Source organism: Atheta coriaria, unplaced genomic scaffold, assembly GCF_025399875.1.
Source record: "Atheta coriaria isolate IRGN ID8LTWV9N9 unplaced genomic scaffold, Caltech_Dcor_3.1 hic_scaffold_10_pilon, whole genome shotgun sequence".
NCBI lineage: Eukaryota > Metazoa > Arthropoda > Insecta > Coleoptera > Staphylinidae > Dalotia > Dalotia coriaria.
In genome coordinates, this window is record NW_027045452.1 from 7,327,588 (window position 1) to 7,354,157 (window position 26,570).

General features: G+C 36.5%; 1 protein-coding gene across 5 annotated transcripts in view; it reads right to left on the reverse strand.

The window, feature by feature from the left end:
* Positions 1-26,570, reverse strand: part of KaiR1D (Kainate-type ionotropic glutamate receptor subunit 1D) — a 33,949-nt gene that overhangs the window by 1,384 nt on the left and 5,995 nt on the right. Inside the window, exons 1-15 of one of the 5 annotated variants that reach the window (XM_065314652.1) lie at positions 23,159-23,405; positions 17,060-17,151; positions 13,462-13,617; positions 9,545-9,729; positions 8,579-8,736; positions 4,181-4,322; positions 3,719-3,868; positions 2,981-3,001; positions 2,450-2,602; positions 2,172-2,390; positions 1,933-2,103; positions 1,212-1,471; positions 749-886; positions 300-498; positions 13-244 (exon numbers count right to left, since the gene is read on the reverse strand). In XM_065314652.1, the coding sequence (XP_065170724.1) occupies positions 13-244; positions 300-498; positions 749-886; positions 1,212-1,471; positions 1,933-2,103; positions 2,172-2,390; positions 2,450-2,602; positions 2,981-3,001; positions 3,719-3,868; positions 4,181-4,322; positions 8,579-8,736; positions 9,545-9,729; positions 13,462-13,617; positions 17,060-17,141 (2,266 nt within the window). In that variant the 5' untranslated portion in view covers positions 17,142-17,151; positions 23,159-23,405. Of the gene's footprint in view, positions 1-12; positions 245-299; positions 499-748; positions 887-924; positions 1,063-1,211; positions 1,472-1,932; positions 2,104-2,171; positions 2,391-2,449; positions 2,603-2,980; positions 3,002-3,718; positions 3,869-4,180; positions 4,323-8,578; positions 8,737-9,544; positions 9,730-13,461; positions 13,618-17,059; positions 17,152-23,158; positions 23,406-26,570 lie in introns of those variants that run through there. The other 4 variants (XM_065314651.1, XM_065314653.1, XM_065314655.1 and 1 more) reach the window with 4 other exon arrangements.

The following is a 26,570-nucleotide window of genomic DNA, read 5'->3' on the forward strand; positions in this document are numbered from 1 at the left end:
TTAGTAACTCACTTGGTGGCATCGCAATGCCATAACCTTTCGAGTCTAACATTCCTCCAACTTGAGTTAATTCGCAATTCCTTTCAATCACGTACTCGATTGATGTGGATTCCATCAGAAACGCATAGCTACCTTTGCCTTTTACTACCCTGTCGACTCCTTCGACATTACTCATCGTAAAAACAGTTGGTCTGGCTGATTCCATAAAAGACCACATTCGTTGGTACGTGGAGAAGTTAGAATCCTGAAATTAATCAATAAATGTTTGTAAATTATTAAATTATTATAAAATAACATACCCGGAAGAATGCAGCAGTTGATCCATCTTTCAAAGCACCGTATTTAATCTTTGTTTGTTTGGCTAGGTCCTCAGCGCTTTCAATAGGTGAATCCATACGTTCGACAGTTAGAAACGCAGCCAGGTTCGCAGTGTAGGATGAAATCATGATGAGTGTGAAGAACCACCACATCCCAGCCACCATCCGAGTTGACACCGCTCTAAAAATGTTTATCATTGCTTCAAACTACCATCATCTGCACATATCTTTAACTATCAACATTTTACTAGTGTTTTTTTTTAAAATAAAGTCAAAGATTGATAGTTAAAGCATGTGTGTAGGAAGAAAATTATGAATATGTTTCAAAATAGTGGTTGATACAGCAAGTCTCCGTGATTCCGTGATAGAGAGTGTGTTTGTTGATAATTTGCAATTAGAGAAAGCAATAGATGAGGCGGCCATCGACTTACTTCGGCGCAATATCGGAGCCTTGCTGCATCAGACTGCCGATGGTGAACCATAGCGAGTTCAACAACGTGAACTGGTTCTCCAACACATCGGGCTCACTATTGCACGGATGCGGGTTGTCCCACTCGTACGGACTGAATCTGTAACCATACATACACACATGGCGGTTAGTTCTTACTTGGGCAGGAAGTCGCAGCCCTGCTGCATGAGCGACCCGATCGCAAACCACATACAGTTGAAGAGCGTGAACTGATTCTCGAGATGATCCGGGTTCGGATTGCATGGATGCGGATTCTGCCATTCGTATGGTGTGAATCTAAAGAAAAATATTCGACATATTGAGAAATGATATCATCATTGGAGTTAACTGGTCCATGTTGATCTCTTCAACCTATATTACTATTTTTATACAGGGAACTGCAATTATTTTATTTTAGAATAAAAGGTTTTTGTAATTCTGCTTACCGCGCAAGAATAAAGAGCAAAACGGAAACGCCAAGATAAGCAGTAGCCATGTAGATCCAAACGTCGAGCGAGAGTGGAGACAGGAAAGAGAACAAGTTCGGGGGCTGCTTGATCGGCTTCCGGTAGAGGATGCTGATGCCGAGGTTCATGAACGGCATCGTGAAGTCCACGGCTTGCTCACGATCATATGTTATGGTCAAATCCGCCACGGCCAGGTCTGCTTTCTGATCCAATAACTCTTTCATCATCCCATCCCATTCCTAACAAAAAATACCAAAAAAATAAAAAAAACGCGTTTAAAACTTTAAGCTAAAAATAATGTATTCTGATTATAACAAACAAAGGATTAATCTGTAAAGTTTGGAACATGTTGGATTTTGATATATTCGTTTTATTTTTGGTTCTTTTGCGGCAAACTATAAGCCTTGGGCGTTAAGCGAGCGCGAACGCAACAATATCATTGCGGCAAAACTTCTAAAACTCTATCACAACATTCTGGCGGCTAGGATATCAGCAAACAAGAAAAAAGCGAATGTTAATACCACCAGCGTAGTATTAGCACTTTTTCTGCACGAAAATATTAACAGTTTTGCAAATAATTTATCCGCTTTCCTCACATAATAGAAAAAAATATAAAAAACGAGTTTTATGATGCTAAACTTTTTGTAATTAAAACCAAGATGAATACTGATGAAGTTTTAAGGTTTTTACAAGTACTTACTTTAGTTTCACGATTTAATGATCCGTAGCGACCGTCAGGTGCCAGTTTGATAGTGTAATTGAAGCCGAGAATTCGTGAAATTTCGTGAATTAAATCGACTGCATATCCTTCAAATTGCGCGTTTCCTGTTAACTTCTCTGATGAATCTTTTCGCATACAATAAGGTGAACTCTATAAAAACCCCAAAAAACAATTAATTTTCTTTAAAAATAAAATTTTTAAATTAAAATTTTAAATACCAATATTGTCGACACAACAAAGGTTTTATTCTGTATAATTTCAACGATTTGTGTGTACGCCTCGCCGTAGGTCCGTGTAAAATTAACACCCTCGGTAGAATTCCACGTGCCAATTTTCTTCAACCCTTCGCGACTCAGATCGATGATATCCAGCGCGAAATCGCTGCGAAAGCCCTGATGGTCGAACTTTATCACGCCTGTGAGTCCTCTCATCTCGACCTAAATACGAAATGATGTCACAAATACAATTTTGAAATATTTTAGATCTAAAAACATACAATCTTCATGTAGTTAATTAAACTGTATCCATGCGGCCAGGTATCCAGCGCGTCGCAACTCAGTGGTTTAATGTCAATCTGTTGGCTGGTGTCCAAATCGTGCAGAGCTTTCGCGAACAAGTGGACTGCATCGTACATTAATGCAGTTTCCGCCTGGAAGAAAAACATTTAAGCATCTAGAATCAACTAAAACTTAAAATAATAAAAATTTTGTTGGAAAAAAGTGAATAAAACGTTTTCTTTCAAATAATTAATTCTAGGTTCTAATTTTTTTGGTTTAACACACGCAGAGAAGCAATTACGTACCTAAGAAAAGTAAATAAAAGGCAAAAAAGAAAAGAAAAAAAAAAGGAAAAAAAAACTTCTTCAGGGAAATTTCGGTGAATTAAAATTAAAAACGCAATTACGTTGTTATATTAAACCGCAGATGAAGATGAAGATGAAAAACTTGGAAGAAAAATAAATCCGTACTAATTAATTACAGCCATTAAAAACCCAACAACGAAATTTTCACATTAATTCTCTACTTACTTTAACAAACGTATTATTATCCTGTTTTTCCACGAATGAAACAAAAGAAACACACGAATTATGTATACAACTACTTTATCTGCACATGTTTAGATGTAAAACAACGACGCATTTTATGACTCCTTTATTGCGCTGCAAGTGTAAGCTTTTGAGTGCATCGGAAGCTTGGTTAATATGAATTTTTTTGCTTTCGGCGCATTTTAATGCAATCCACTCTGCTGTACGAAAGAAGAGCGCGCCAATAAAAGCGTCTGCGACGAGGCAACGCGCGCGCGGCAATCGTTTACCGTGCTAGCGACGACGACAACAGATAAAATTAAATTTAACCGGCGCCTTTTATGTCGTCGCGACGCGCTCGGCGCCCATTGTTTTAGTTTATTAACGCTCATGAGGGCGCGCAACTTAGCGTAAATGGGCGCAGATGCAGATAAACCACAAAACTAACTTCGCGAAGCAATAAGAATATTTTATCACCACCAAAATTAACGATACACAAATGAATAATTTAATATCTTACACAAAAACTCTTCAAGATGGCGCTTTTGTTGTGTTAGTCAAAAGTGGTTATTAGTACATTTTAGAGGCATGCTAAAAGAGACGAGCGGTGATAAAACGCCGGAGTAATTAAATTCTATTACGACCTGCACGGAGGTAACGCGAGGGTGTGAAAAGTTAGCGTCGTTAGCGAGTGAAAAGCAAGGCGGATGGATGCCGTCGATGATGTCCTAGCACACTCACCAAATTGCTATCAGTTTTGCGCCGGCCGTCGCCCAACGACCAATCTCGCACAATCCGCTTAACGTCCGGGCCTTCGGGGTCCACCAGCCGGAAGGCGGTGATGTTCGTCCCGCCGTACTTGAACTCCTCCAGGTCTACGCCGTGCAAGTCCTGTGGGGCACGTAATTACAAGCTTACAAGTATTAAATCAAGTCGCACAACAAGAAAAAACACACTCTATTACGTTTTTCTATATAGTATAACCTAGGCAACCAAGTATACATTAACATTTTGTTAGGTTAGGATGATGTACGAGTATATTCTTAGTTTATTTTTAATTTTTTTATCTTTAGAGGTTTTAAAAAAGGCGATATACTTTAGGATGATAAATGATACGTCAAGACTTTCGATAAAAAGATAAAAAATAATGATTGATTGAAAGTTTAAAAGTTATCTTTTAAAATATATAATATTAAGACATACCAGCGACGTTATCAAGTAGCTGTGGTAATCACTCATCATGCCGATTTGTTGTGCTTGTTTAAGCACATCGTAGATTCTCTCCGTGGAACAATCAAGGACAATATGCGATTCGGCTGAGTTTTTAATCTGCTTTAATAATGGGCTGAAATTATAAAGAAAAAAATGTTTAATATAACAATTTGAATAATTCTTTATTGAAACACATTACCTAATGAATTTTTTTAATATTTATTTTCATCTTTTATGCAGTAACATTAAAAAAAGATCCAAATTGCCGTGCAAAGTACGCTGAGAGTTATATGTTTGAGCAGAAACGATGACGAGCGCGTTTCGTTTCGTTGGCGTTTGCCTTCCACAAGGCAAAACATGAATAATGCATTCGATGCAGCGGTTTTTGTAATGGCAAAGTTAAACCGCCGGCGCCTCCACCAAAACCGCTGCCGCGCAAGTTAGATCCGAACTTATATCGCTAATAATATTTTCCGCTCCCGCATATCCTCTTGAGGAATTTCAGACTTATGCAATTCACATGATGAAATGTACAAGTTAAGCAACTTGAACATTTTCTATATTATATTATACATTATACAAGTTGTACTCGTACTAAATACAAATCAAATTATTATTTGATGTTGATACTTGTTGATGCATGATTAAACTGTCCAAATATTTAGTTTAATTACAAATTAAATTGAATATACTGATAGAGTTAAATTTAATATTGCAATGTGTTGCAATTTGAATATTTTAAAATCTGTTGCTAGTAAAATACACGAAAATATCGAGCTGACTTGAAACGACACAATTTATCACACGTCGATGCCGTCATGCTACTATATTATCAGGAGCGTCGAATGTACGAAATATCGGGGCGTTAGTGGCGGCGGTTGCAGTCAACTGGCGGCGGCAGACAGCCGCGCTCGACACCTCCAGCCACGCACGCGGAAAAGATGTTTTCGACGCGCGGCAAGAGGAAAAAATACGCGCGCGCCCCAAATGGCTCTGTCAGTGGGCTCGAGCATTGAGCAGCAGCAGCCGACGCCAAACGGAATATTGACATTTTCACTGGCCATTTTCGCTAGTTTCTCCCAGCGGGGAAAGCGCATTTGATGTGTCACTATGCTGTCGCTCGAAGCAGTCACATAACGTTCAATTTATTTGCGTACGCGCGCCATAAAACTTTTTTTAGTTTCCATTGGCTTTTTTAACGGGAGTTGAAAGCTGAGATTTTTTGATATTAAAGGATATCTTAATATAAAAATCTTAAAACAGGAAAAATATAAGAAAAGTTATAAAATTTAAAGATTTTTATTATTTTTATTAAAATTTTAGTAAAAAATTAATAAAAACTTTAAAAAAACTTTAATTTAAGCAAAAATTTTTGTAATTTAACTATAAATTGATAAAAAGCAAACAAAAATGCAATTTTTTATAAAAATGTAAAACTTTAAGAAGTAAAACTACACATTTTATCTAAAAATAACTTTTTTTTACATTTTACGTTGTAAATTGATGTTTTTTGCTCGTTTTATTTTTCTATAAGCTTAAAAAACTTTTGTGTACTTTATAACAAGATTAAACCTAAAGTGACTTTTTTTTAATATAACTTCTCCAGTTTCACACATATAAAGTTACTTTCATCCTTATCAAATAATTTCTTTCTGAATTTCCCCAAGCTTTGAATAAATAAACTCCTCTACACACTTTGGTAATCAAATGTCAGTCTTGTTGTTCACAAAATTACTAAGAACGGTGTCAATAGTAATTATCGTTTTCGGTTGCATCCTCTGCCGTTGTCCTTTGTCTCATCACAACAATATAAAAGTCGTTGTCCGCGTGTTTAGTACATCGTCGCCTTGATAGTCGAATAACGCAGCGCGACTACAATAAAACGACGACATAGCGAAATTCCTGTGAGCTTTCGCCGCTCGGGTTGCTTGCGGATAATCCGCGAAACCGTCGAATACGTTTGCGCTCGGATAGTCAGCGCTCGCCCGGCGCCTCCACCCTCTTCAACTTACGTCTGGACGACCCGCCGCTTTCACTTAGTCGAGTCATTCCGGGCGTTTGTATTGCTAAACGTATGCGCATTAGTAATGGGAATGGAAAACTACGAAGAAAAGGTGAGAAAAGATGAGAATGGAATTAAGTGAGAAATAAATGACGGGTATTAAGCGACTAAGTAAAAATACCTAAGCTGGACTTATAAACTGACTCAAAATCCAAGGAATACAGATTACTTGTTTTTGATAAATGAGAGCATTAATAACGGTCAGATAAATTCGAAAATTTAATTTTGAAAAACATTCATTTTAAACAATTTATTACTTTCGGTTGTAAATAAATTCTTTTAGCAAACAGCGAGTAAATTTAATTTATTAAAGCACAATTCAAATATTTGTTGTGTTGCGAATTTTTTATCTCTTAAATAAACCCGCACAAATTGTAATTAACGTGAGTTAAACAAAAAACAGAACCAACAAAATGTAAATTTGGTTGCCTACAATTTGAAAACTATTGATTAAACCCCTCGGGAGTGGAAATTATTAAACCGGAGTTGTTAACAAGCATTCCCAGAAGAGGCTCTCGTAAAATATGATTAAAACACTAAATTGAAGCAAAATTTCATTGCATAATCATAAAAAATACAAAAATTGAGTTTTCTAAAGGAAATTTTTAATTATCACCGTTTTTTTGACTACTGTTTATGTGCATGACAAAAAATCGCATGTAGAATATCTATTTACGACTCTTTGCGCGTTAACTTGAGTCGAAGTTTAGTGCCGGCAGTAAAATCAAGTTTGTCACCCATCGCAGTAATAACGCAGGTTGAACCTTTGTGCTTTAGAGCGTTTTAGCGTTTTGCCGTAAGTGGCGCAGTTACCTATGGCGGAGGCGCCGGGCGACGCGCGTAAAATTTGCACATAAAATATCATAATTTCTTTTCCACACACAAACACTGATATCATGTGTGTCACGTATGCAGTTTTATAATATTGCTTCTACCGCAAAGTTCGAAAATAGTTTTTCGTAAGAAAATCACAAAATTTTTAAATTTTAGTAAAAATTTGATTTAAAATACAAAAATTCAATATTTTAAAAATATAATTTAAATTTATTTATATATTCAACTGTTTAAACCAAAAATACGAAAAATTGAATTTTTTCACTTTCTTCGTACAATATGCGCATATCTATAGAAAACCTCCGGGTTAGGAGTCGAGAGTGGTTTTAATTAAAGTTGAACAATTCATAAAATCTAATGTACTACGTTGTTCTCCGCGCACTACATCACGAACGCCGCCTGTAATTAAAAGCAAACTGAGCCTAGAAAAACGACCCGGGGGCGCACCGCAGAACACACAAAACTCTCAAAACTTATAATTTGCTTTGTGGTTTTAAATTTTCACAATATTTACGTTTCATTTTCATACTGCCTCGCGCTAGAACTAAGGTTATATTAAATTTACAATGGTGTAGGTTGGGTTGCCTATATTATAGCGCTGTTAACACGATAGCAACAAGCGATTAATTTCGAAATGAACCCGGCCGCTCCTTTGATGTCTGATGTTTAAGCAGGTGGACGTGTTGAGTGAATGAAAGCCTGTCGACATCCGACACTAAGCTATGAAGAGGGCCGACAGGAGGATGCAATCAAGAGTGTTCGCTTACCAAGGCGAATTCATTCAAACTATTAAAGCTGATCAGTCAAGTTTAAGTCTAGTTGCCACTTGAACATAACTACACACTTGAAAACTTAAAAAATAAAAATTAAAGAAATAATCACTTTTTGTGTGAATTTTGATTAAATTTTAAATGTAAATCTACATTTGTTAGGTTATTCTAACAAAAAACTACGTAAGTAAGTAACTTGAATGAAGAATGAATCAACTTTTTCGTAATGGACTTGCCAAACTAGCAAATAAAGTAACCAAGTTACCAGCTGCACAAAAACTAGGTGAGGAGTAAATTTTAGATGAAAATAAATGTCGAGAAGTCTAGATAGGAGTTAAAGACGACAAAGACAGCAAAAGTTTGGCTGAAAAGTTTACAAATGCAATGCCCAAGTAAACTCTTAGTTACATAAATATACAGGGTGTTTTTATGAAAAAAATTAAATTACTCGCAGGTTTTAGTTGGTTTTTGAACGCTGTGATCAATAAAACCAACCTCTCATAAATTCCCGATTGCTATCGGGCTTTCTGCACGTTTGCGTCGCCCTAATGCGACGCGTAAACAACCCCCACGCGTGATATAAATTTTTATGTGCGGTTTAATGTACTAATGCGTTCGGCGTAAATCAAACGATGGTTTAAATTATTCACGTTGCGCACACAAGTCATAAATCACATGCTTTTGATTACAAATTTTACAAAAAAAAAAAAATTATTTACTCACCGATAATCAGATCCTTCTCCCAATTGCCTCACAGTGATTGGAAACTCATACGGACCATGCGCTTTGAGGAGTTCCTGCAGGCGTACCAACCCTTCGTTGTTTTCGTAGATGATTGTGAAAGATTTCCAGGCCCACGCCTTCACCAAATCGACGTAAGCCTGAAATGTATTCAAATTGTTATTAAAATGTATTTATTTGGCATATACGAGTATAATAAACATTGGTTTCTTATATGCGTTCGATCGGTCGGAACTAGACTCCCGAGACTAGTATCACTAATAAAGTACCGATATTGTGTTCTACGAGCGCGTATAAACGAACCGAATCGCCATGCGCGTTTATATTACCTCGCTGTATTGATATTTACGACTCAATTTAGTTTCATCGTCGTCGCGCACGAAATAAAACTTGGGAAATGAAAACGAAGATTTGGATTTCTTGCATTCGTATATATTCGTCATCATGATATCATGATATCATCAATCATTGAGTTTTATATTTTATTCATTATATTAATCATGGGATCAAAGCAAGCAAAGGTCTAACCTCTACTGTGGTGTTTGCTTGGTTGCCTACAGTATTATACAACGGTTTGTAGGGTTTGGAGTCAAGCAACCGCGTTTTCTGCTGTCTGGTTACATTTGTCACTTTCTTGTTTGTTTCCTCGACTTACTCCTACATTCCTACATACCAGAGTGGGTAAACCGACTTTCAAAGGTATTTTGTGGAAAATGCATAATTAGTTGCAATAACACAGCTTTCATTAAAATAATTAAAATGAATTTGTATTTTTTTTGGTTAAAATTAATTCTCAGACGTTATACTAGTAAATTATGCTTTGTGTTAGGCAACTATAGTTACTTTAGTATAATGGGTTGCCTATATACATAATAAAGCACTCTCCAGACATGTCGGATGTCGAAGAAGCAATAGGGGTAATCAATAATTACGGCAGCGTCTTCTTACCTTGGATAAAGTGGTCGGATGCGGGTAGAGATTGACTAGGCAACTTTCGCGCCGCAGCCGATAGTCCCAGCGGGTCTCCAGGTGCGGGATCTCCATTGTGTCACAGATGCTCTGCACGTGGGAGGCTGTGTGCGCCGACTGGGGGCCAAAGATTGCCGCCACCCCCGAACGCAGTAAATGACAGACTGAAAAGTAAAAAAAATCACAAAAAATTTTATCATGAATAAAATAAAATTTATAAAGTAAAAAAAAAACACAGAGAATTCAATTTTGTTAAGTAAACTACAAGAGTGTTTGTTTGAGGTTATGTTTGTGTTTGTGCACGTACAGTGGCGAATTTAATTACTTCGCTAGTTCGTTACTCGGGCAATGTTTCAATTAGTGATTGCTTGTCGCACAGCGTGTTATTGTAACATTATCAGACCGTAAAAGGTTTGATATTGCTTGCAATAAAAATCACATTAACCTAAACATACATAAACTATCATGTATTGCAATATTTGTATTTTCTGATGGTTTATATATCGAAACTGGAAATTCTTTCGGGAAAAAATGAGAAGCAAACAAAACGGACACTATTTCCGGAATTGTACATTATTCGAATGTATTCGAGCGTAAAACTGCGCGTACAATTTCACGTAACAAGCATTTGATGTTGATTTTTTTCTCTCTGTGTTTTGTTTTTGGCTAAAACGTGTATCATTTGAAATGGAAAAAAATCAGTACGCAATTTGAGCCCGCCGAATAGTTGAATTTTTTCTACTTTTTTTCCATTCAAAGTACAAACATCCATGGAGTGCCGAAATATTCAATTTTGATTTCGTTCATAGAATTTTTCGAAACGAATTTTTGGTAATTTGCAAAAAAATTCTTGTGAAACACAAAAATTGAATTTTATTATACAGAATGTTGATAAAATATATTTTTTCGAGTGAAAATATTTTACAATTTGTGTGTTTTGTGGAAAAATCGCAAGAACCGCAAAAAACGCGAAGGCGGCGCCTGAAAATCGATAAAACGACGATCGCATTGTCGTTTTCTCATCTCAAGCGAGAACCCTTCGTGCTCCACACGACAATGAGCAACAAATTGAAGCAAAAATACGTCTAGAGCTCCATTATTCTATCTACAACCCAAAAAACAACATCAATAGAAAATTTTCGATCAGTTCTTCGCGTAAAATAGTACAATATACTTTTATAAAAAAAAAACACGCTTTTCATTTGTGGCGCTTTGATGTGAAATTCTATAAGTTCAATGGAAGACCTAGTAGTCGATTGGAAAATATTGAATTGAATCCGAGTGGATTTACCTTTTCATCCTTCTACAACTTTACATAAAGCGATTGCAATTGCGATCACGCTGCGGGCGACAAGAATTTCGTGTTTGGAACAATGATCAAAGAGTAAGCGTGCAAAACGCCTCGAGATATACACCAAGCTGCGACGCATTTAATCGAGGGACGAGAAATCGCACGGGACGCTGCACGTCGGTGATGAATGGGCAAATAACGAACGGTCGGAAATGAAAGCGACAAATTGCGAATTAAGCAAAAAAGCCCCGAATCCACTCAATTCGCAATTTTCTTTTCGTCAATAAAATGCACTTAAATCGCTTTTCAATTGAGTTATTCACCAACTGTGAATTTATAATTTAATTTCAATTTAATTAAGTGAGGTTAAACGTTAAGTTGGTTGCCTATATTACCTAAGCAGCGTATTGCATACGCAGCATTAGGAATATTACGGATTAAAATTGTTGCGTCGCAAACTAATAGAATGTCATTAGGCTAATTAGCGTTAATGATGAAGCATTTATATGCAAAGTGCTACATCACCCTGTGAGCTGTGCATTAGCCAAGCCCAAATATACGTGCACGTCATAGTCACACTCAATTAGTACACAAATGGTGAAAACAACGAAAATTCTACGCGGAAACTCAACGGATGTCAAATGTCAAAATATCAAAAACAAACAAAGCGGTTTAAATACAAAGAGAAACTATATTTACCAAAATAATTGAATTTTTGAAATGCATGAATATTTTTTGGGTTGAATTTATTAGTTGATTATTAATTCTATTGAATTCTGATTTCTGTTGCGGACAATGCAAGGCGTGAGGCATTGTCACGCGAACAAAACACGCCTGCGCGTCGAATTGAGAAATATGGATGCCACGCGATCACAATTTCCACCCGCCGCAGTCGCCGCACGCACCCGCATTCAGGATTGAATGGCGCACGGTGGCTGAATACCGCAATGCCCGGCGGCGGCGCGCGATGGTTGCGAAGCAACACATGAAACACACGTTGTGGAATCTATGCCAGAGTGGATTGAATGCTCAATGCGGCTCAATGTTGTAATAAACTCACCGGGAGTTCATCTTCTTGCGTTCTACGTCCTTGTTCAATGCTCCAAAGACTCAAATTCCTTTCTATCAGACTAAACGGACCATACTTATACACCACATACCTTTATATGGCTAAAATTACTCTGATAACTATAAAAATTTACTTTAAAATAATTTAAAATTATAAAAACGTTTTGTTTTGTGTATGTCTGGTTGCCTATATTACATATATACATTCAAGTATATCATTCACCTCACAAAATAACTAAAACTACGTTTTGTGTATGTTGGGTTGCCTATATAACTTAAATACTTCTTAGAATAAAATTCACTTCCAAAATAACTTATATACATTTAAGTATAGTATAAATATGCGGGATTTTAAAAGATCTCCGCGCTGGATTTATTTCGAGGAAACTTTATGACTTCGGCGCGCACGTGAATTATTCAAGATGCGCCAAGTTGTATGTTTCGTGGATGAAAACCACCAACACATCGACGTGACCAGCGCCATCTGCACAAAAACGACGCAACACGAGTATACACGAATGCGTACGTAAACGTACTGTAGGGAAAATGTTCAAACTGCTTTCAGACACGGTCCGTCTGATGTACAAGTAGAAAAAAGAAAAAAGAAGAAGATAAAAGAAAAAAACATGGCCGCACATTGCACGTATGCGCATAAAGAGCCCACGCTTGAAACTTGTATATTACGGTGTTAGCAACATAAATTTTCATTCGGCTCCCGCACGAGTTTTTCGTTTTTGAAATATTTATGGAGACAAATTTTAATAAGATATTTTCATCTATATTCACGAGAAATGCGAGGAATTTCTTTTTTCGATTTCGATTAGTATTTATCGAAGCATGAAATCCATATTTTAATAAATATACAGAGTGTTTAAAATATTTTTTAAATTTTATATAAGATTTAATTAAAAAAAACACTCTGTATAATGATGAATGTGTATAAATATAGAACGATGGTTAATTATTAACGTGCATTCGATGGCTTAAATTCAAATACGTCGGAATACGAAATTACGCTCGACCGGATAACCGGAAGTAGGAATGCTCTAGGGTAAGCGCATGAAAGAGAATATTGAGATCATGGCCATCTGCGCACACAGGTACAACTCAATGAAATCCGGAATTCAGGAATATTTTTATTCTGTGAACTAAGATTGCATTTCCAGCAAGAAAATTATATTGGAATAACTTAACTCTTGGCGACATTTTGCTTTTTTGCTTTTGTTTGTTAAGATCCAGCGCCCCAGCAAATTAATTAGCTTTAGTCGCTGGCGTAATAGTATTTGTAAGCGTTTAAAATTGCGCGCACTTTATATTAATTTGCGCCGCCGGAGCGAATTAAATTAGCAATTTGGCGGCGCTCTTGTTGTCGACGATGAAATGAACCGCATTAGTGCGAGTATAGGCAACCAACTCATCTTCACACCAAAGTGAAATACACGTACGCAAGTTTAATTTAGAAATCTAAGAAATAATGCGGTATAACCTAGAAATATGTTGAAAATTTGTTCGTGAGTAGTAAAGAAATCACACTCACCTTTCTTCGAGGCGTGAAAACTATCCTGCGGCGACATGCGCTCGATTTGTGCGCTCAGCTTCGAACGTGGCAGGATTGTCCTGTCGTTGTTGATCTTCTCCACCGCATACCGGAATGCCACCTCTTGCTTGTCGTCAGCCGGATGAAAAAGACCACCTGGAATCAATTTCAACAAAAGTTAAAAATCACCGACATAGACAACTTTATAAACACAAATTCTTATTTAAAATCAATTCAAACTAAATTTTTAAAACACATAAACATAAAAAGTTAACATAGGCAACCTTTTATACATAAATTCTTCTTTAAAATCAATCCCATAAACATAATATTAACATAGGCAACTTTATATACACAAATTCTTATTTAAAATCAATTTTAACTAAACTTAAAAAAACACACAAACATAAAAAGTTAACATAGGCAACTTTTTATACATAAATTCTTCTTTAAAATCAATCCCATAAACATAATATTAACATAGGCAACTTTATATACACAAATTCTTATTGCATGTCTTATTCCCGCTGTTTTCTTATTTTAGCAGTACAAAGATAACAACAGGCCAAACATTTATTGATTTATGAATTAGTCCGGAGCGTCTGCGTCTGCCCTCGGAAGGTCGAAAGCCTTGAAAGCCCCTGGAAGCTTTCCAATGCGATTCACGCAGCCTCACGCATTTCGCGTGCCTAAATATGTGTGAGTAGAAGATTGATACGTCTGGAGTGCGTATGGGAGCTGAATAAATATAGAGACTACGTGCATTACAACCCAATCCATAATCCCTGGCAGTGCATCGATGAAACAAAATCGTTTCGATTGCCAATAAGCCACGTGCAAGTGTAATGCGATGAGTGTAAGCTCACCAAACAAGAACTACCGATGATTATACTCGATTGTATCGTACATTTCACTAATGCACGACCATTAATTCCAGTTCAACATAGTTTAATGCTCTGAATTATAATTCCAAGTAAGCGTGCAGTATGATTAGTTGCATACGTCAGATGAATTACGTGTATCTCGTTTCGCTAATCATTATTATTGATATTAAACATGTTAAACATATTTCGGTTTAATGTTTTGCGATGTATTGTTATCCTGGATTACTGTGGAACAATATGCATTGTTCATGTTTCATTATTATCATTTGTCATCTTCAATAATGCGAGGTAGGCAACCAAGTATACACGAAATGAATTATATTTAGGTTGTGTTGATATTTTGTGATTGTTTTAGATATTCTGTATGTGTGTAGTAAACTAATCTAACTTTTATATTTATGATGCGAAGTGGCTTGCGCAAAGTGCGCCTTATTAGGGCTCGCAGCGAGGGAATTTTCGATCTCGGCTGGAAGGCGACGTATGGCTGTGGATTTTCGCATCGCTGGGCCAAAAAGCAGCAGGGCGGGCGTGTTGCGGTCGCAGGATTTATGTCCTCCCGTCGCTGAAGCGTTTTGCCCAACTCTCTACCACTACGCAGAGTCAGTTTACCAGTGGCATTCGCTCGAAATGTTCAATTCAAACCGGCAGAACTAGAACTCCACCTCGAATTGGTAGTAAAAAGTACAAGATGGATTGATGTCGTTGATATAGGGTTAACAAAGTGTTGATTTGCCAAACAACATGAAAATAATCTAATTGAATGACCTAACCTTGCATAACAACGTTTTGTTTAACCTAATCTGTTGTATTTAATAAAATAAAATCAAAAAATTTGAGGTTAATTTTTTGATTTTTAGGTTAAGGTCCAGAAGGTCAAAAAAGCAATCGCGGTGACTTCAGGAGGGCGGACGGGTGAAAACGAGACACGAGACAAGACGGAAATCGTTTTGCATTTATCACCATGAATCCGGATTTACTCGCTGGTTGGGTTGCGGCTCGTCGGCGCTTCTCATCGCTTTTGCAGGAGAAAAAACCTGACGCACGCCAACAAAAGGGCACAGCGGAAAAACTATCCCAATCGGGTTCATGCTCTTACCGTTACCGCACAAACATTGTTCTATTTTCTCTTCGCCGAATGTTTTTCCTGCTTAAAAACACGAAATGCGAATGTCATTCCGCCACAAATCGTCGAAAATCCTACTAAACGTAAACTTGGTAACTAACCGCCAGTTGACTTTCCTCTCGATTTAATTCACATTAGAACACAAATTCATAAAAATAAAGTTAAAGTGCATTCTTGCATTTTACATCCAACTAAATCATATATATGACATGGATGTTGTCATCCATGTGTAAGGAAAAAGTGCATAACCTATAAAATTCACGCACGGCCTGAGGTAACCTCGCATAAATAACCAATTATGCCCGGGCGTTTTATTTCCTTCAGTGTCTTCGCCGTCGACGTTTTCAGACGACTTAACTTTACCCATTGTGCTTTTATGCACCCCCGGCGAAATGGAAATGGTCGCACGGTTATTACATTAACGTTATGATTATTATTAAGTCAACAAAACAGGAAAACGTAAGTAAAAGATAACTCCGGACAAAAGAAAAGCATGGCGGCGGGAGGAGGTAGGGATTTTGGAATGGTGGAAAGGCAAATAATCGACGAGCGTATATAATTTTATGAAGCGAAAGAATGACGACGCGCGTGACGCAACATAACGAGTTCACTATGTCGGCGGAAAATTGCCTTTTATACCAGCCATCGCGCATAATACAACCTACAACGTATACAACCCCAGCGGACATGGCGCAAGGGCAATAAAGAGCGATGCAGGCAAGAAAAAGCAAATTATCGTATACAAAACGTTGCAGAAAAAGAAAATAATAAATTATCATTATATTCAACCCGTCATACAGCACATTTAAAACAATTCTACATAAAACGCCATCTATCAATCAATTTCAAAATTTATAACCTCAATTTTATGCCAAACTTAAGCGAATTTAACCTATAAATCAATTTTTAACTGAATAACTTAAATTTTAAGCCAAATTTAACCTAAAAATCATTTTTTCAAGCCGTCATACAACACATTTAAAACAATTCTGCATAAAACGCCATCTATCAATCAATTTTTAAAGTTTATAACCTCAATTTTATGCCAAACTTAAGCGAATTTAACCTATAAATCAATGTTTAACTGAAGAACTCAAATTTTAAGCCAAATTTAACCTAAAAATCATTTTTTTAGTTTTGTAACCTCAATTTTAAACCAAATTTAACCTACAAATCATTTTTTTTAGCTTAATAACCTCAATTTTAACCAAAACAAATTTTGACGTATAACGTCTTTAAAATTGTTGTAGTCAGAAACTTCACACCAAAACCTCAAAAAAACCTCACGAGGCCGATCGCAGGTATAACGAGAGAGAGACGGACCGATCTCCCGTCATCTCGAGCGCTGCCAGTCATTCCGTGAAACTTGTCACGCGGAATCCACAAGCGGAGGCAGGCATAGCGTTCGAGTGAGTGGACCGATCTTCCGTCTCTCTCAATACAAACGAATGGAGATTTTCTCGAAGTTTTCATTGAATGTTTAACAGTGAAACAAAATGTGAAGTGCAAGTGAAGTTTACAACAATTGCAAAAAAAACTTATATTAAGACGTTATCACCTCAATTTTAACCTAAAACAAATTTTTACTCACCGATTCTGATGACATCTGGTAGTCCACTCACGTAAACACAAAGTGTGACGAGTGCAACCACAATGCTAATCCGCACCTCCATTTCCGCACATCTGTAAACAAAAATACCAAAATTAAATCTGAAATTATGCATTTATAAACACCGCAGAATGATAAACAAAGCAAGCGTGTAATATTTAATGCACTGAAACTATAATATAAACAAAAACACGCGGGCGGTGGCTGCGGAGCTTGATGCACTCGATAAGAGCGCTCGAGGGCGGCACAAATGACGGCCCACAATCCATATATTATTCAAACTCGCCCAACTTGTATCATTAACAGTCTATTCCAAGTCTAACCAAGTTCCGTTCTTCCGCTGGCGCATTTCCGACACAAACTGGAACTTTCGGATGTTGTGCTGTGTCCTACAAGCAACACAATCAACTTTTTGTGCGTAATTAATATAGGCAACCAAATGCACACACACTGTATGTACATATTACCCAACAGTAATGAAAACCCAAGTATTTATAGTTCCGCAGACACTTAAAACTACATCAGAGTGTATTACATTCTCTGCATTCGCTAATAAAAGTTCCACGCTGCATGCAGCGCGACGTAAGGAAGTAATTAGCGCAGTAAAAGTTGCACGAAGTGGGATAAAGGTGTAGCTGCAACCAACAATGCACCAGCGCTGGCTAATTGGCCGTGTAACATAAAAAGCAAGGAATGTAAACGCTGAGATTTCATAGAAATTCACAAATTAGGTTATGTTAATCATGGAAGTTGGCTTCCGGTGCGCTGACATGCTTAATGCCTTAATAAATAAATAAGTTTCGCAAAGTGGCTCGTTGGTATTCGTGAGTAATCGCATAAAAACCGCACTAAGTGGCATTATCATCATTGGATTACCAGTTAGCCATCAAAGAAGCATCAGACTATCCTCTCTAGACTACGCTCTGTGAATGTCTTCAGGGAAAAGGAGCCATTAGTATTCGACTAACGCAAACATTCGCATTCTACTTGAGATGGCCCACTTGTAATTTAGTTAAAGACACATAAAAACTCCAATATTCCTAAGAGCTTTGTCAGCTGACGCGCCAACGCGCGTGGCGGTGGAGAAGAGAACTAGAAATATTTGAGGTTAGGAATGTTAGGGAATAGGAATAATAACAATTAAACTTAAAATTGTTTGGAATGAAAGTTCTACGACGGCGGAAACACGTTGGGCTTAAGAACAAAAGAAAAGTTGTAAACTTTATAGAGGAACACACACATATGTTGCAAACGAAGGAAAACAGCGGAAACAAATTACAACTAACAGAATAACATTTTCTTGTTTTACTAACAAGTTGCAAGGAAAACACAAATTAAATAAAGAAAAATGTTATTCAGAGTGTCTCTTTAACTGTATTAATTTAATTTTGATTTTTTCTTAAAAAAATTTTTGAAAAAAATTGAAATTTTGGTGAAAACGTTAAATAATCGTCAATTATTCATAAAATGCCACTGAAAATATATTTAATAAAGATAAATCTCTAAAAATTGATTTTTATGATAAAAAAGTGAATTTTAAGCTTAAAATATGTCCAGGATAAGAAAAAAACAAAAATTCTTTTCTAAAATTTTTCTAAAAGTTTTCCGGTATAAGAATTACCTACTGGTAAAAAGAAAGCAAAAAGCAAGACGAATGAGCCAAATGAAAAGCGTACTGTGGCGCGAAGTTGGCGAAGACGTGATGAAATACTCTTCGGACGAATATGGAGGCGAAATTTGTAGAAAATTTGTCGCGCTTAGTGCGCCCGCACAAAGGACCAATCCGAGAGTGCTGCGCCCAACGGGAAGCGACTAACAAGTACAAGTAGTGCGACGTCGAGGGAATTTAATAACGGGTCGAAAAGGCGAGGCGCGACGTTTTAAAACGTCGCGATAACCGCACGCCCGCGACATGAAAAGCGGGCTTTTGATAAGGGCAGTTTTCTTCACTAGACGCTTTTTTACATTATAGTTTACTAACTGTGGGATATAATATAGGCAACCAAACTTGCATATAATTGTACATTTGGTTGCATACATTGAAGAATGAAGAATTTTATTTTTAGATTTTTTATGTTAAAATACTCTTTCACCAGCAACATTGTAACATATCCTCTTGTGCACTTCACTCCACAACCGGAAGTCTTGCATAGATACAGCACGTACGCTCGGTTTGAAGCAAACGCCGGCTTGCGTTATCTTTGCGGTAATATTCCTGCCTGACAACGGGTGTGAATACGAATATTACGAATAGTGGAATACAGAGAAGCTCAGCTTGTGCATGCAGGCATGCCGAATGGAAGAAATAAAGTTGCGAACGCAACCAAAATAAAACAAGTGAGGAATGTGTTGGCATGCGTGCGTAATGTGCATTATTTAATTTAAAACGTGCTTAGTTTCCGCAAATACTCGCCGGCTTCTAAGCGGTTATGAGCGAAAATATTATTGAAGATAATAAATTTTATAAAGTATATGATCTCATAGGTAAAAAATGTTGGGAATTTTTATTGCAAACAAAACAAGGAGTAAATTTAGCGAGTTTTGGGAGAGAAAAGTCAAAGTTGTCTCGAAGTTATGGCGAAATTGAGTTAGGAAATTAATTTACGTTCATCATATTTCCAAAGTTCACAATTTGATTATTATTAAATTGCCTAAAGTAATTTTATATATCATATTATAGAATAGGTGTTTTTTGCACATTGTAAACACTATTTTTTTCGCTCCCGTGACTAAAACCCGTGACTAAAGTACTTTAGTCACGACTTTGACCGCCCATGATTAAAATACCACTTTTTATATCTAAAAACCGTGAAAAAACTCGCGTTTTTCAGGAAAAAAGTAAAAAAAAAATATTTTGTTATTATTTTCTTATCCCCCAGAGGCAGAAATGAAAGAAAATAGCTTCTGGGACAGCACATATAAACACATTTCCCAGTTTTATCCCCCAAAGCCTCTAGAGTCTCCATTTTCTTCAAAACAAATAAAAAATTAATACAAAACTTAAAAATATCCGGATTATAAATTCATATTAATACATAATGATTGTAATAATTGAAATTTAATTGAAAATCCTCAACGATTGGAGTTTTCTCATTTTCGCAATGAGCAAAAGGAAGGAAACGAATGCCCTGCGGCGCTAGCAAGTCGTACGCACCTAAATACATCTCTGGTAATTAGTATTCGGTTTCCTCAATTTCGCATTCGACGACCTTCCGGTTCATCACATTCCCGAACGCTTTGCGGATCGCTTAATATGAGAAAACGCCGCAAACTTTTCTAATTAATGCCCTCTTTTACTCCGCTGCGCCGCAACGACCATTCTACTTTCAACGCGCGCGCCCTCAATAAATATAATGCAACATTTAATACTCAAACGCGATCGCAAAAACTTCTCAAAACTCTCGCTTTGTGGTCTCCCACGCGCTTTAAAATTAAATGCTCTCTCTCGGCATAAATGCGCAGAATGTTACACATTACATATTCGGAAAGTTTTAATACACACCACGCGAATATTTTGCTGATGAGCAGTAAAATCGTTGTGTAGTTTGGATAGTGTTTGTTGTAAATGCGGAAACATCAAATTCGATTTGTTGCAATTTGCACACAATGAAAGCTGACGGCGGGCAAATATCAAACAAGGCTAAACGTGTAAATAAACAAACAGTGGGTATATTTCTGAAGCGCTCACGGGCGAATACACGTGTTTTAGGTGCATCCAGATCGCAATTCGAGTGCGATATGCAATGTTTCACGCTTGAAACGATGCGGCGAGTATTACAAAATGAAGCCGATGGCCGGCGGAGGCGCCGGTGTCGACAGGATGCGCGGATTCGTAAATCACAATGTTTCGGCAATTAATATTTATGACGCGTCGTTGTACCCTGGGTGGAAATACGAAATATGTTTTGTGTGGATATATAGACATGTCACTTGAACAAGATATTTGAGGAAAATTAATTTTAGAACAAAATGATGGCATTTTTTGCTATTTTTTATGTTTTTGGTTAAATTATCACCAAATATCTTTGAAAATATTAATATTTTTGACTTTTTACAATAAAATATTAATTTTTTTATCATGTTTTACATGTTTTACTTCAATTTTTAAGTTTTTCTTTAAAAATCAAAAAAAAATTATTTTAAAATACTTTAGTCACGGCTTTGACCATCCGGGTATAAAGTACCACTCTGGAAATAGAATAAAAATATTTTTTTAGCATTTTTGATGTTTTTTCCTTTAATTTTTTCGTTTTTCATTAAAAATCAAAACATTTTTCAATAAAAAACCAAATATATTCACATTCCATCCCAAAAAAAGGAAACTAAACCAAAAATAGCCCTGAGATAAGTCCGGTCAAACCGCAAATAAAAAAATAATCTAATTTTTTACGACCGCAGTCTTTTCTGCGATACACTTGTCAATGCCGTCCAAAAATATTCCGCTCTAACAAAATTATGCAACGACCTTTTATTCATGACAGAAACTCTTCTCCTCATACTCATACAACTTCATTTTATTCTGCAGCAAAATATTCTACTTTGAAACAAAATAAAAAGAAAGTCTCTGTTATAATAAAAATAAGATTAGTTTGGTGCGGCAACCCAACATGCAGAAATGACAGTAAATAGAAACACTATATGACCAGTAATGCACGCACGCATGTGCGGCGTTTGCGCTGGTTTTTGCAGTTTATGTGGCGATATAAACAGCAGTAGTGTGTGCGCGTGCTTTTATTGAGGCTTTAAGGGCTGCGTTGTAAATATAAAAATAGGCGACGCATGCGAAAGGTAAGTGCGGAGTGGTGGCGAGTTGCTTATATCGTAATGGTATCTACAAGTGGTGGAAATAATAAAAATACAAATACGTTACAATCTAAACTGGAAAATCAATTGCTGTGCTTCAAATGTAGGTATTTTATGTTAGTAATTTTAGAATTAAAGCAAAAGTATTAGAGATATCGTAAAAATTCTTTTAGAAATTGATTTTTATATAAATTCAACATCATTTTGTAAAAAAAATTTGTTTTTAAGATAATTATTCAAAAAGTTATTGACAATTAAAATTTGAAATTTAAAAAAAATTTAAAAATGATAAAAAATACCTGTAACTATTAATAAAAACAAATTTATCAAAAAATATGCTTTTAAATAAATGCAAAATTTAATTTTTTTGCAAATTTCCGAACAAAAATTAATTAGTTTTTAAATCATCAATAAATTTATAAAACTATAAATATTTTACTGACACTACTATAATTTTTTATAAAAATCGAATTTTTCCCTCAACGTTTTCTACATTTTCACGCCAAATTAAATTCTTGACGTGTCGTGCCCCACACCTCATCCGGCTCAACACGCGCCAGCACGCAAAAAATTAACATTTTATACATCACACCTCTTTTCCCAAACAAGCAAAAGAATTACAATTCGCTCGAGTGTCTCATCCGATAGCACCCGCCGTGTTTGAAATAATTTCACCCACTCAGCTGCGCATCTCCACGCTTAATCCACGGCGCCTTCACCATCGGGTAGCGTAAGTACGCAAACAAATAATTAAAAATTCATTCTAATAATTAATGCTTCGGCAACAAATCCAAACTCAAATAATCCGATTATTTATGAGCGTAATAAATATGCAAAATAAGAGTGAAAAACACTGCAATTCCAATGGATTTCGTACTTTTATTGCGCTCGCGTAGAAAATTAAAAATAAAAAAATAAAATAAAATCGACACACAGCAGAGCGGAAAAAGTTTTGCAATGGAATCAACCCTCATGCATCTCCCAAACGTCTCGCGCACCCGAAAGCTAAAATATTTACCGACTCTAATGAGAAAAAGGGTTTTCAGCCCGGTTACACTCGAGCATGTGAGCGTTTCCCCAGGACTATAAAGGATGAACACGCATGAACGTCGGCGTGTACCTGAAGCGAACCGAAAACGGAATCTATTTGTATGTACTCGTACAAACGCAAAAAAAAAACGTAAAAAACATCGAAACAAACACAAAAACAACGCAAAAACACCGAAAAACAACTCAAAATCAATTTACTACCATTAAATACTTTTAAAAATTATTTACCTGATATTAAACACGCATTTATATTGATAACTAGTCAGGAAAACACTATAAACACACTAGTTTTAATTTGAGGTTATGTAATGTTTACGGTTAAGTCGTATTTGAGTGTAAATCTAATGTTTATTGTAAAACTATTCGCGAGAGAATGGAATATTGACGCGCGAGGCGTGTTTGCCGTTTTGCTGCCGCCACCACACCGGGGCCGGCGAGCGAGCGGTGGAATATTGAGTGAACGCGCACAGTCTGGACCCGCAGCCCTCACTGGTGGCCTGGGCGCTGTTGGCACGCAGCATCCCCGCGCTTCGTGCAGGAGCGCTGCGCAGGATCAACGATCGCATCTCTTTTCTTTTCATCCCGCCGGCGCATATTTCTATTGCACTTCAACTTTGTGCAGACCGGGAGCGCTTTAAAGTCCTGATGGTGGGGTTGGTGCGTTTGTATTTTCGTTTCGTTTCGTGTGGGCGCGGGTGCGATGCGAATTTTGAGATGGGTTTCATTAAAATGGCAAAACTGCCGTCGACGTTTTCTCTTCAGCACATATTTACGCTCATTGCCAGCGCATCACGATGGAAAATAAGGATAACTAACGTCATACACTACAAAATTCACGTTTTTTTTTATTGCGCATGCGCGTAAAAAATCTACTTTGATCTTTCATCATTTTAATTACATTTTTTATTATATATTCTACTAATTAAAAATATATTTTGATGTTTTTTTATGTTTAATTTTAAATTTTTATTTTTTTGGGAAAAAAAATGTTTCTATGTACTTAGCGGTGAATATTCGCGCAACCAAGCTTGAGGAAATCTTTATAAATGTCTTGCCGTGGAGAGGACTCGCCTTCTTTTAAGTGCATTAACTCGCGAGCATCATAAATCTCCTCCGCCGGAGCAAGTGCGGAATAATTAGCAAACGACGGCGTAAAATTTTAAGCTCGGTAAGAACCATCCGTGCGCAGGGGACACTCGTTTCGCCACCCGACTTTACCGCCACAGCGCGATACAAAGCGACGAATTGTCTCGTGTTTGCTCTTGCCGAGAATGGCGAATCCACTTCCAGCGGGGTTAAAGTGTCGAGTGCAAGAACGCAAGGTGAAGTTGGTTTCCTGTTTGTCTCTTCGAAAGTTTATCAACTCCACTCATTCCTAACTAGTCAACTACTGCGCATGCGCAGTAAATTTTTAGTTATTTTATTATTTTAATAAATAATAGGAGTTATAGTATGTAGTAATTTATTATGAAAGTTTTAAAATAAATTTTATAAGAATATTACATGACGGAAACGTAACTCGTGAAGAAAAACGATCGAATTTATCTTTCGGGTACATTGTGTACAAGTGCGCTGTAAGCAGGACAAATAGCTACGCGTGCATCCAACCAACCCCACATCAGGCTTCAAGTCACTTCCGCCATTCACGTTAAAAACTCTCACTTTGATTTATTTTTTTCATGTACTTGAAGTTTTATATTTTTTTAAAGTTTGTATAATGTATATTTGGTTGCCTATATTTTATTAAGTAAATTCATGATGATAAAAACGTTAAATTTAATTTTTTATAGTTTTTCTTTGATTTATTCTTTCTTTATTACTTTATACTAAGTTTGTGTGATGTATATTGGGTTGCCTATATTTTACTAAGTAAATTTAAGTAGATAAAAAGGTTAAATTCAATTTTAAAATGTTTTACTTTAATTTATTTTTGCATGTTCTTATATTTTTAAGTTTATGTAATGTATATTGGGTTGCCTACATTTCCCTAAGTAAATTCAAGCAGATGAAGACATTTAATTTAATGTTTTTGTAAATATTGCGCTTTTGCACCTTTTGCGTAAACAGAGCGCAGGTAATTTTAGTTTTCAACACATTCCAAGAAAGCAATAAGTACTTCTTTCACAGTTTTCCCATAGCGAACAAAAACCGAATGAAATTCTTGCCTGCTTCCCGAACGGTGTAGGTGGAAAACGAGCGGAAACAGCTGTTAAATTTTAGAAAAGCTCTGATGACGCGACGTGTGTTGCTGTGCGCGCGCGTTTACAATGTTCCTTGTTTCCTAAGAATGCAGTTTTTCGTTTTCCGCCTACTTCACCCAAGCAAAAACGTAAACAAACAAAACACACACTGATTATATGCCACCACATGCACACACATCTCAAGTGAGGTTATGTGTGTGCGAATCGCAGGAACCGAAGCGCAGAGTTGAAACCGTAGCGCGCCGGCTCGCGGAAGAAGAAAACAGACGGAATTCAATTACTGCAAATGGAAGCAGGCGAACAGCGCAAAAAAAGTTAACAAAAAAGAAGCAGCAGCGTACACGTAGCGAGACAGGCGATGGATGCAGACGGAACAACAACAATCGTAGCGCGTTTTTCCATTCGCGTATTGTTTCTTCTCGTTTTTTCTTCGTCTGCATATAAACAAGGCACTGATTTGCCCGAAAAAACAATCTGAGTGTATTATTCACCTACACAGCGGCAATCGGAAAGGAATACGCTTTTGGAAAATTGAAACGAAGCGAACGCAAGTGATGAAACATTGAAACTAAATGATACTTTGTATTCTTTTGTGCAAACGAAGTGAAATGACCAGATGCGACGTAAAATTTAAAAAATAAAACTCCATTTCAATGCTGTAGAGCATTTCGGTGTTTGTTTGGTTGTCTATGTGCGTGTTTGAATCAATAATAAATTATTGCAATGTATTTCGAATCAAATTACGGGCTGGAGTTTAGTGTTTGGCAAGGAAGTGTGCGGCGGACATGTTTGCGCAACTGTGACAACAGTCTCGGCGGCCATCTTGCGTCTTGCACCGTATTAATTACTCGTTTGTTCAAGCCGGTGTGCTTTTAGGATGCAACACAAGTGAGTAAATGAGCTTTCAGGGAAGTTACAAAGTAAACTACAACCAGATACAAACAAATCAAGGAAATTAATTTAAACTGACATTTTGGGTCATTAAATATATAAATATTAATGTATAAATATTAATTTTATTTTAACGCCATCTATGGTTGAATTATTTAATTAAAAGTATAATTAAATCTTTATAATAACTTTCATCGCTTATTTAACACCCTGTATATAATAATTTTTATTATTTTTTTCATTATTCTCTTATTCAGGGCTAAGATTAATCTAAAAAGTATAGAACATCAAAATCTGTCAAACCGTTCTTGAGTTATTAACGTTTTAATTAACACGACTTTGTTTTATGCATAGATTTATAACTGTATGCAACCCAAATAACAAAATACTTATTTATACGTTGATTTGGTGACAACTATATAAAGATAGACAAATAGACAAAACCCAAAATTAGTATTCGCATTCCGCGTATCAGTTTTATCACCAGCGACGTGCACATAACGGCAATAAACCATCGCGCTAATAAATATCTCCACGTCGAGCGTCAC